Source organism: Nannospalax galili, unplaced genomic scaffold (assembly GCF_000622305.1).
Source record: "Nannospalax galili isolate Female #2095 unplaced genomic scaffold, S.galili_v1.0 scaffold34, whole genome shotgun sequence".
Classification (NCBI taxonomy): Eukaryota; Metazoa; Chordata; class Mammalia; order Rodentia; family Spalacidae; genus Nannospalax; species Nannospalax galili.
The window spans coordinates 9159819-9171772 of NW_008338996.1; the positions used below are offsets into that span (position 1 = coordinate 9159819).

General features: G+C 52.7%; 1 protein-coding gene across 12 annotated transcripts in view; it reads right to left on the reverse strand.

The window, feature by feature from the left end:
* The window catches only part of Col27a1 (collagen type XXVII alpha 1 chain), a 125581-nt gene that overhangs the window by 77301 nt on the left and 36326 nt on the right, over nt 1–11954 (reverse strand). For all 12 annotated transcript variants that reach the window (XR_003849610.1, XR_003849611.1, XM_029563727.1 and 9 more), the window contains 5 exons: nt 5536–5580; nt 4882–4935; nt 4481–4525; nt 1528–1581; nt 184–228 (listed from right to left, as the gene is read on the reverse strand). Coding sequence is in view for 10 of the 12 variants with exons in the window: in XM_029563727.1 (XP_029419587.1) it covers nt 184–228; nt 1528–1581; nt 4481–4525; nt 4882–4935; nt 5536–5580 (243 nt within the window). In the remaining 2 variants the exon portion in view is untranslated. The remainder of the gene's footprint in view (nt 1–183; nt 229–1527; nt 1582–4480; nt 4526–4881; nt 4936–5535; nt 5581–11954) is intronic.

Below are 11954 nucleotides of genomic sequence, written 5' to 3' on the forward strand. Positions count from 1 at the left end.
GAACCACCTGGAGCAGTTCTGGAAGCCCCAGCCAGCAGCTGCACCCAGCATCCCGCCCCACACCCGGAGCTGAGAAGCAGAGCAGAGAACAGCGCCAGGCTCCAGTGGCCAGCACAGCACAGCCAGCCAGCGGGAGGTGGGTCTACCCGTAGAGTCTGCATAATAGACACGGAAAATCTTTACCGGCCTACCCATCTCGCCCCTCTTGCCGGGAAAACCAGGCAGGCCCTGTAGAGGAGAGAGAGAGAGGAAAAAGAGAGGTCAGCACCAAGTTCAGGGGTAGGGGACCCCAACACTCTCAGAAGGAAGTCCCAGGGGATCTGGAACACACACCTCAGATGCAGCTGTGCCAGTTACATGTGAACTGGAAGGTTGTGGTGGGGGTCAGGGTTTCCTAGACACCCACAGGAAAAGTAACTAAAGAAAGCTTCCAGTGTTCCTGGCATTCGGCAGGTGCTCACTAAGTGCTCCTTCTACTACTTCCTAAGATACGCTACACTTAGCTTAATGAAAGGGTAACAACTGAGTTCCCAACTACAGGCTTAGGACTTGGCAGGAATACGTACTGAGGCAGCCAGTCCCAAAGGCCCATGGGCAGCTCTTCCCCTGACTTGAACACTTGGGCTGGAAGGACAAAGCATCTTGGGAAATCTTAGCCCTATCCACCTTGAAGCCAGATGTACCCGTTTCCCCAGTGTGCTGGTCTCCAGCCTCCTCGTGGACTGCAGAGCCCAGGCTAGAGTAAAGCACTCATGGCAACCCCTTTCCCTTCCCACCACCAAAGTCAGCCACCACAATCCTGCCCAGAAGGCCTGGTGTGGCTGACCCCTGGCCTCTGTTCCCACACTTCCATTGGTCGGCCTCACTTCACTCTAGCAAGCGGCCAAGCCAGAGACGAGCAGGCGCTTATGCAAAGGGGTGGAGTGACTACTTGGGGCTCTGTGGGTGGCCGCTGTCACAGCCAAGCACCCCTGCCACTGTGGCAGGACATCAGTCACAGACTCTGTCACAGCTCCTCAGCCCTGCCACTGTGGCGGGACACCAGCCATAGTGTCTGTCACAGCTCCTCAACTCCGCCACTGTGGCGGGACACCAGCCACAATGTCTGTCACAGCGCCTCAGCCCTGCCACTGTGGGTGACGGGAGAGCAGCCATGGGCAGCGGTAAGCTATGAGCATGGCTGTGCTCAATAAAACTTTATTTATTAAAACAGCAGACTGGCCATCCCTGAAAAACTCATACCTAGAAGACAAAGTGTCTGTTGCTTATGAGAAGCTTCCCTGTAGAAATCCCTTTCCTGATCTTAGTCCCGAAGTGCCTGGAACACCTAGCCTGGGGGCCCTCTGGCTTGTCCCTGCCTACTTAGTGCTGTGACCACAGGGATGTGACATCCTGATAATGTGCAAGCTGTTCTCTGGGTCTCCTCACTGTGACCAGGCATGTCCAGGAGACTGGACATCAGCAGCTGGCACTCTGTAACATCAGGGTGAGGGTGGAAGGCTGAGAAGGCACAGATAGAGTACTCACCCGCTCTCCATCAGATCCTGGGAGGCCAAAGAGCCCAGGCAGCCCAATGTAGCCCTAGGGAAGAGTAGTGGGGATCAGAGAGGCTAGGTGTAGGGAGTAGTTGCCCAGCCTCCCTGTTGCCATCCCACATGATGCCACACATCCAGGTCCTCCGCGCTGGTGACTGCAGTGATCCTCGATGATACAGGCCTTGAGGCAAGTGTATATGCCCGTGGACTGCATGGTGCTGCGTCCACGATGTAGTCCAAAGGCACATACGCTCACGCCAGGGAGGGCAGCTCAAGGGCGGTGCAGAAGCCCAGCGCCCAGTTCGTGACCTGCAGAAAGAAGCTGGCGCCCAGGTTAGACACCTGTCTGTCCCAGGGATGCTCTTGAGAGCCCAGAGCCCCTGCAGTGGTTCCTCTGTGACCTTGAAGTTCCTGAAACTGGAGGTTTGCATCTTCTCTGGCTGCCAAGTGCAAACAGAGCTGCCACCCCACAGAACTGACATCATGCCAGGCACACAGGTCTTCCTGTGTTAACCTTGGCAAGGACCCCAGAAACTGGCAGTGCAGCCCTTGGCTAATAAAGGTCACCTGGACCTAGCAGACTCAAGAACCCGGGCATGTCAGCATCATAGTTCCCTGGTCTAGATAAAATGTACCTAATTTCCAGTCCCCAGGCTTGTGTTCCCTCTGAACCTCCCCACCCCCACAAGGCATGCCCTGTCTTCTACCATGATAGCAGAACCATATCCTGCAGAGCCCACCTGAAGTACTCTCCTGGTTAGCACCAGACACCCAAAGCAAGTTCCTCTCCTTCCCACTGTTGCTCAGCACCCTGTGAGTCTCTCTCTCTCTCTCTCTCTCTCTCTCTCTCTCTCTCTCTCTCAAAAAAACCTCCTCCCCTCTCTCTCTCACCCCCCTGTGTGTCTCTCTCTCTCTCTCTCTCTCTCTCTCTCTCTCTCTCTCTCTCTCTCCCCACCCCTCCCCCCGCTGTCTCTTTGCCTCCCTGTCCTCTGGTAACTTCTCCAGAGCCAGGATCTAGCACAGGACTTGTACCGCTCTACTCTGCACCTAGATGCTGGGGAGTGCTTTAACTGTAACTGCAAAAGCAAATGTTTACCAAGCACCATCTCCCCGTCAGGCCTGACTCAATGCTTTTCATGCACTAAAGCATGTAGATGTGTCCAACTTTTAACATTGTGACAAAGTTGTCATCTACAAAGTTCATGTAGACGGCATGTAGACCCTCTCAATCGAATTACAACAAGAAAAAAAAAACTACACAAAAAACGTTATGTGATGTTTTCAGTTTATGATTTTATGCTGGGCTGTATTCATAGCTATCCTGGGCCACATGAAGCTCCTGGGCTGCAAAATGGACTTGTAATCAAATTATGGCATCTTCACACTTCTTTAAGGAGGTGTTACAGAAGAGACCATTTAGGCCCAATGAGGTAAGGTGGCCTACACAGGGTCTCACAGTCACAGTGTGTCAGAACTAATATCTAAGTTCAAGTCCTATGGTTTCTGGGTCCACACCCCTAGCCACTGTGCTTCCCTGTCTCCCATGAACAAGCAGCCAATGGAGGCTCCTTCACCATATAGCCACCAGGCCCCTGTGTCCCACTCAGGAGCCAACTTGATCAGCAGTCATAATCTTAACAAGCACAGTGTCCTGAACCTTCCACGTAGGGCTCACGTCTCGTGTTCATGAGTAAGAGAGTGGCCAGTGGCAGAGCAGGTTTCTGAGTTGGGGGGGGGATCACCTACACCCCAAAGCTGGTCTGGGTTATGCTTCCTTCATATATATGAAGCAGAATGGGAAGACTGCCCTGGGCCCTGGGACCCAGGAGTAATGTACCAGGCGAACCCCTTCCCACATGTGAATATCAGAGAGACCTAGATGCCATTAGCATGTCAGACAGGACTAACGTGTCAGTCTAAGACGTTTCTCCAGGGCCTAGAGGTCCCCTCAGAGGCCACCACTTGTGGAAGGTATGAGAGAAAAGACCCAGGATTCTAAGACAGGAGGTGACTAGGCCCTGCCTGTCACATAATATCCTGGGGACCTTTCTTCCTGTCCTGTGCCATGGTGGACATGGCCCCAGTAGCCCCGAAAGAGGGAGACTTCACACTGGAATCATGAGGCTGCCACTACAGGTGAGCTATAAGGAAAGGGTTGGCCAGGGGCTGGAGCTGGCTCTGTAGGAGGAGAGGGGCTTAGGGAAGGGTTGCTGTAGGCTAGTAATGAAGCCATATTGACTCTCCAATCTGCCAGGGTATAAATAGCTTTGGCTCAGGAGCAGAGGACACATCACAGGGGACCTGCCCTAACTGAGGGTTGTGTGACCCACTTGCTGAGCCTTCCTTGAGAAGCAGCAGGTACCACCTCAGGACACCCATGTCCTGTCCTCACAGCACCTTGGCATGCATTATAATCAGGGCCACCCATGCCCACCATGACCATGCCCTCCACCTCCATTCCCTCATTCGACATACTGAAAACCTTCTCCACCTCCCTACAGCCCTTGGGAGCCACCTAGCAGCCACCCACAGCAGTACTGGGCAGAGGGAGGAATCAGCATCATATCCCGTGGAAAGGCAGGCACAGCAAGACTATGATCACAATTCCCACAGGGCACCATAGCCCTCCATACACAGTGGCCTCCAGCCCTCAGCTGGAGAGAGGCTGCCAAGGACTGCAGTGACCGGCACTTCATGTGGCTGGGCTTTGGCTCCCTGGTCATGCGGGAGGTACATGCTTCAGTTCTGTGGGCAGACCACATTGAACTCCAGCAGGACCCACTCCCCAGTCTGCTTGACCCCAGGAGCCAGAGGCTCTTCAGTTCAGGGATTGCCATGCCTGGCCCCAGCTCTCTTAAGAGTCCTGGCTTCCCATCAACCCAGTGGAGGGACAGGTGATGCCCACCCAGGGCCCCACCTGTGTGGTACTGGCCAAGACCACTTACCCGGCTGCCTTTGGGGCCAGGGTCTCCTACAGGTCCAGGGAACCCCTGAAACACAAAGACAGAAGGCAAGGACACATGGAGACACCCTCTCCACTGCCAACATCCCAGGGCGAGCCCTGTCTTGGGCCTCAGCTATCCTTTAGAGCATCAGTGGCATGGGTTGGACCAGGGGTAGCTCAGAAGGAGACTGGGTAAGAAGAGTCTCAGGAATCCCTTCCCTAAGCCCCATCCTACAGAGCCTCCCAGCCTACAGAGCAGCTGCTAGGTCCAGCCCCTGGCCAGCCCTTTCCTTAGGGCTCACCCCCAGGGCTGACCTCACATTCCCATCCCGCAGCCTCCCTCTGCCTGGGGCACTGTGGCCACCTCCATCATGGCCACAACTTCCAGAGCATATACTGCACCTGCCTGCCAGGGTAACCTTTGGCCCCTGGGCTGCCCTGGGGTCCTGGCTGCCCCTGCAAAGGAATAAAAGAAATGTTAGGAAGGGTGAGGCCCTGTTCAACTGGGGTCCAGGTACGGGGAGGGCATTGACAATGGACAAGGATAGGGTGCAATGTGAGACTAAACAGGAGGAAGGCAGCAAAGCCTGCTAGGCCCCCAAGCCCACCTCTCTGGAAACTGGTCAGACCAGCTCTGGAGACAAAGCACTCTGCTCTAGACCCAGAATAAGAAAGCACAGAGGAGGCCTGGCTGGCTGTCCCCTGGCAAGGCTGCTGTTTGAGTTGGGCCAGAAGGCCAGAATTCCTGCGAATTCCTGCGAACCCCAAGGCGGGCGGAGGGGATAATATCGCCTAACATCGCCTGGGACAGGCCGGCTATTCATGGCTCTAACCAGAGTCCAGGGGCTCCTGCCAGACCCAGGCTAGACTAGGCAGTGTGTGCATAGACTCCTCCAGGTCAGTATGGCTGAGAGGGTGGGGTGAGGGGACGGGGGTCCTGTAGGGTGGGAGCCCTGTGACCTGGCTCTGGGGCTCTAGAGCAGGTCTAAGGAGGAAGCCAGTGCCAGACAGGGACTGAGAGAACAGGCAGTGCAGAAGAGTGCCAGCAGGCCTCACCTGTTCTCCAGGGTGCCCCGCTGGTCCAGGATAGCCTTTGTGTCCCTGTGGAGAGAAGAGATGGCATCAGGCACAGGCTCTAGAATACACTCTCCAAGTGGACACAGGCCGTAATGGGGCTCACAGCATCCTCTAGAGTTATCTCTTGTTAGAGCAGAGGATGTTGGTGGGATGAACAGGGGCAAAGAGACTATGACTCAGTGGTCCACATCCCAACCTTGCCTTCAAAATCCAGAAATGGAGAGGGAGAGAAAGTCTGTCACACAAGACGCATGGACATCTGAGGGGGACATACACGATGTCGTCAAGATCTACCTCAGCTCTCATACAGTGACCATGTGCCTCCTTCCCCACTGGCTCTGTTCCCATTCCGAAGAAAAGATAGGTGCTGAGATGCCCTGCATCAGCTTCGACTCCGCATCCCCACTCAGTGAGACCATACTGACTCCTGCAGCCCCCACACTCTGGGGCTCTGAGCTTGGTAGAGACTGTCTTTGACTTAGTTCAACTTTGAGTTCATGATCATCTTTCTGTGGACCTCAGCTGGAGGACTGAAACTCCTTTAGCTCTGCTATCTTCTAATGAGTTCTAGGACTCCCTGAGAGTCTACACGATGGAGCAGTGGCCTCCCATTCAGCACATGTCCTCCGACACCTGAGGCCATAGAGAAAGCCTGACAGATGCACACAGCTTTCCTTCCTTCCTACCTCCCTCCCTCCCTCCCTCCCTCCCTCCTTCCTTCCTTCCTTCCTTCCTTCCTTCCTTCCTTCCTTCCTTCCTTCCTTTCTTCCTTCCTTCCTTCTTAGACAAGTCCCCAAGGATGACCTTGAACTTCTAATTCTCCTATACCTCTACTTCCCAAGTGCTTGGAGTACAAGCCTGTGCCACCACACCTGGTTTACATGGTGCTGGGGACCAAATCCAGGGTTTCAAGCATGCTAGGAAGCACTCTACCAATAGTTAACAGTCCAGCTCCCAAGCGCATTCAGCTGTGGATATACACACCAATGCAGTCGCACACAGGCACGCTTTAGCACATTGGGCCATGCAGACACGCAGGAAGCAGCACTCTCCATTATAAACAGCAGAATCTGAGGAAAGAGGCCTGGGGAGTTCATCAGCATTCCCTCTGAACCTTCTCACACTAACAAAGACCCCCACCCATGTGATGCATCTTACTCCAGGCCAAGGCCTGTCACTGGAGGCAAAGTTCTCCACCTGGGGCACACGCCTTCTCCTAACAGGTAAAGTGGATGGACCCCAGGGCACAGCCGGCAGCTGGACAGAAGGATCCAAGCTCTGTGTCAGACTGATCTGGATTCCAACACTGCTTACCTATTGGCTGGCTGTGTGGCCAGAGCCAATGACTCTATGTGTCTGAGCCTTGATTTCCTCAGAAATTATCAAATGAGGAGATAAGGGCCAATGCCTGGATAGCATGAACAGTGTGGGAAGTGCCAATATGACATCTGGCACTGAATTCTGCCTCCCTGGAAAGGCCAGCTGCAGTGGTCTTTTTTTCTCATTCATTCAACAAACACAGAGCACACTTGCGTGGGCTGGCAGGGTTTTCAGCACTGGAAACCTGGAGTCAGGCAACATCCTTTGCCTTAGGAGTTTACATTCTTAGGAAGAAACTAAAAACAAAGTAAGTAGAAAAGATAACAGTGGGTGGCGGGAGGTGGGAGGCAGGAAGCAGGGTGCGATGATCAGGGAGTTTCAGTTTTACAAGATGAAAATGTTCTCCAGCTCAGTTGCTCAATAACCTGAATGTGCCTACCACCACTGCACCACACACTGAAAAAATGGAGGTGGTGGCAAATGTGATATCATATATTTTCATCACAACAAAGAGAAGCCACGTCTGTTCAGGAAGAGTGAGTAAAGTCAGGGGGGCAGAGAGTAGCATGGCTGGCAAGAGATGGTGACTGCACAGTGGGTCATAGACAGCCTTCCTGAATGAAGGAAGGGTAGCTGTCTGGGAAAAGCATTCAGGCAGTGGGGACAGACAGTACAAGGTAGAAATGCTCTCAGTGGGCTTGGAGAAGCACAAGAGGACCCATGGGACCAGAGAAGAATGAGTCAGGAGTATAGATAGAGAAGCAATCAGAGGTCAGAGTAATGGGTGAGGCTGTGACAGAAGCCCTAGGGGCACAGATGCAGTACGCTATGCTATGATTGGCTAGTTCCACGTTAGCCAATGAAGAGGTAAAAGCAGAGAACTTTTCTCCCACAGAAGCACCAGAGCGAGCTCTGTGCTCTTGACTGTGACTTGGCAAGAGCAATCTCCCTCTCTGAATCGTACTCTGCCAAACTCTGCCTGCAAATAGCCCGTAGACTCACAAAATTGTTGCAAACAACCTGTATGCTCATAGAGTCAAGAATTCCTGAAGAACTGCAAAGCACGGGTGGGTGGGCATGGGAGGGCAGGTATCCCTGGCCATCCAAACTCTCCTGATAACCAATTCTTAAGCATCGCTCTCCCCCAAAAGAAAGTAGCATAGAAATCCCAGATAAAGTTTAAAGCAAATCTTTGAAGGAAATGAATGAGAGGTGGAATCCAACCTGATCATCCCTGTGTCTAGTCAATACCAGTGCCTTAAACATGGCAGCTCACTGGCACATTGAGCCACCTCTAGGAGGCAGGAAATAGCAGGCACGCTTACCAGTGAGGAAACTGAGGAAAAGAGATGCCTGAGGCCACCCAGCTTCCAAGGCAGCACCCAGATTATGGTCCAAATCTCTCAAAACTTCATCACCAATCACTGAGTCTGGAGTCAGCCCAGAAGAACCACAGGGTCACCCAAGGAAGGTCTACAGAGCCACCAGGTCATCACAACATCCTTAGGGCAGAGTTCAGTACCAGAACCCTCAAGTATGCACATCACATGGGATCAAAGCCATCATTTTGACAATTTCCCTCTTAATTGGGCAATAAACTGAGGCCCAGAGAAAAGATGTGCAGGCAGGAAGCCATGGCCAAGCCTGGACTATCCCCCAAGTTCTAGACCTCTGGATTGGGCTGAGCTGTTAAGATCAGTGAACCCCAGAAGGTCTTGAACATGACCATGAACATGATTCCTAGGCTAGCAGGGGCAGTGCATAGTCAAGGTGGGAGGTGGGGTGCAGAGGGGGCTCCTTGGCAGCCCTTCAGCAGTGTTTACCAAATAGCTTCTAATGACAGGGCCAGAGACATAGGGCTCTAAATCATTATCTTCTCCTGCCCCCAGTAATTACGGGGCCAACCCAGCCACAAAGTAGTCAGGGCAATGATTTCCCATGTGTGATGGGTGTCCAGCAGCCAAGGGGGCAGGAGTATTACAGGGGGCTGGGCCCTCGCTGCCCGGCAGGCGGGCCTCCACAGGCCCAGTGTTTATAATACAGCACACTCTCTATTTTGGTTTGGGAGCCAGATTAATCACCGCTTACAGTGCCCAAGGAGGAACCAGACATCACCTCACCACAGCCACAGACAGGCTCCGCAGTCTGCAGGATGCTATTTGGGCTTTGGGCAGGGAGGGAGGGGGTCCTATCCCTGCCTGGGGGTCTGGACATCAGTGTGTGCTCAGACCTCGGCTGCTCCCCAAGGGTCCTCCTCAATAATTAAGTGAACTCACTCTCCGATCCTGCACCCAAAGGTTTTCCATGGAACTCACCTGCCATCCCACAGGCAGTGAGCAGGACAGAGGGTCAAAGAGGAAGAAACATGTATGGGACCAAGCCTCTTTGAGCCTCAACTTCCCCAGCTTGTCTCTCAACATGTCCTAAGGGCTCAGAAGGATTTTTAAATTGATGGCTCATCTAGAAATGTATCAAGCATAACACATGATACCCAAACCTACTCAATGGGAAGTTAAGGCAGGGCAGGTCAGGAAGGTCAACTTTTGATATGGCCCGTTCATTTGTGTAGTCATTCATTCATTCATTCATTCACTCATTCAAAAAACTGAGCCCCAACCATGACCAAGGCAGTAAACAGGAAATAAAAGAAATGTGGTCACTACCTTCTAAGAGAGGGAGGGTACACCAAGAGCACACAAAGAGGGAGGAAGGTAAAGAATCGAGAACCTGAGATGGAGAGGCTCAGCTGCAGGAAGTGGCATGGTACCCTGAGGTTGGAAAGGTAAAAAGGTGGGGTGGCAGAGAGGGAGCGGGACAAGAGAGAGGCCAGTGGGAATAGGCCACAGGAAACCAGAACTGCCTAGCAGCAAGGAGTTTCTTTTGAGGGGCCCCATGGAGGTGGGGGTGCCACACTTGGAAGACTAGTGCAGGGGCCACCTCATACTACCTCAGTCAGACATCCCCAACTGAGCCCTCTGCCCTCAAACTTTGCTCTAGTTTCCAGGGCAGTGGCCAAGTGGGCTGCAGAGGAGGACCAGTGACCCACAGAGGAGCCCGGGGGGAAGTGAGGCTGAAAGGGGAAAATGAGTTTTAACGTGAGTACCAATTTCCTTCCATTAGTCATGTCTACCTGGGGCAATGTGCTAAGAAAGACTCCAAGACCTGTTATCAGGGTTTGGCAAGAAAGAACAATCAGTGATGTCTGCCAGTGGTAGCAGAGAGATGGCGGGGTGGGGCCAAGCAGATATAGGTTCCCAGTGGTAGCAGAGATGGTGGGGTGGGGCCAAGCAGATATGGGTTCCCAGTGGTAGCAGAGAGATGGCGGGGTGGGGCCAAGCAGATATGGGTTCCCAGTGGTAGCAGAGATGGCGGGGTGGGGCCAAGCAGATATAGGTTCCCAGTGGTAGCAGAGAGATGGCGGGGTGGGACAAAGCAGATATAGGTTCCCAGTGTATGCTGAGCCTCACGCAGGGAATCATTGGCCAGTTAGGGTTCTGACCACAGAGCACTTGCTCCAGGTAGAGAAACATACTGAGGGTGTCAGTGAGTTGCCCAACAACTAGAATGTGGGGAGTCCCAAGGAGGCTGAGAAGATGAGACAGAGTGAGATAAGTGAGCGTGGGTACTGCCAGGAAGGGTTTGGGAGGGACTCATAAGGAGTCAGTCTTTAAGAAGGGCATTAATGATGGATGTGGAAAGGATAAACCAGGGCTACAGTAGGAGCCAACATGGGAAGGCAGAAAGCCCAAAGCACTGGAGATGGACTGAGGCACCACAGCACAGGCTGCTCAGCCTCGGCCCTGGGGCTGAACCTATGTACACTGGGGACTGGGGCTGGCCGGTGCTCTCCAGGACATAGCATCATCTCTACCTCCTACCTGCGAGCAGCTAACAGCTCCTCTACCCCTCTTGAGAATAAACAAGGTGGAACATGCCTGTAATCCTAGCACTCCAGGGGCTGAGGCAGGAGGATTCATGGTCAGTCTGGGCTACAGAGTAAGACCCTGTTTCAAACAAACCAATAATAAATAAATGTTTGTAGACTTTACTGACTGTCCCTGGAGGGCAGAGTTATCACCTGTTGTAAAACACTGGTCTGCCGCAAGGGCAGTCAGGCAGGTCTTGGCATCCTGTGGAGGTGGGAACGAGGGTCTGGTAGCATGCTTGACTGATGAACTGTGAACTAGCTAAAAGACTGATGGTGTCAGATGGACAAGAATTCTTTGGTTGTTTCTGTCCAATGATCATTCATTCATTCATCCATCCATTCATTCATTCACTCAGCAAATACATATAGTGCCTGCCATGTGTAAGCCCTGTATGGGTGCTAGGGACAGATATAACATCCCTTTAATTCTCCAAATCACTCCTAGGGCAGCGGAGGCTCAACATGGGGAGGTAGCTCACCCATACCCACACAGCCACAGGGGACAGAGTTGGCTATCACAGTCCCTTTGAATGAACCTTCTCTTTTTGAATATGAACTTGGTGGGTCCTGCCTTGGTTTGGAAACTGGCTTAGTCACCTTTGTGGTAAGATAAAGGGTCTGAAGGCCAGAAGACAACCCAGGTTCAGACCCCAGACCCCTGCTTCATGACACAGAGAAAGGCCCTCCCTTAAGCCAGTGTTTTTAGATCTTGGCTGCATGTGGGACCCATCTGGGGCCTTTCAGAGCTTCAGCTAACTGGGTCCACCTCCTAGCCTAAAATCACCACAGTGGTCTAATACACAGCAGGGTTGAGGGCCATCACTGCAGAGTGCACGTCCCAAACCATGACAGCTTTACCTGTTACTGAACACCAGGGTCAGCTCAGGGCTTGGAGCATAGGTTCCTTTGTGTTAACTAATGGGAAGGGAGAGTGAATAAATAAGGTCTAGTTGGGCCCCAGTCTTCTCAACTATGAAATGGGCATGATTCTGCCTTACTCTCAAGGTTGCTGTTAGCAACCACTGTGTGTGTGTGTGTGTGTGTGTGTGTGTGTAGGTACACATGCATGTGTGTGCATGCATGTGGAAGCCAGAGGTCAACCTCAGGCATTGTTCTTCAAGAGCTGTCTATCTTATTTTACTTTTAAAAA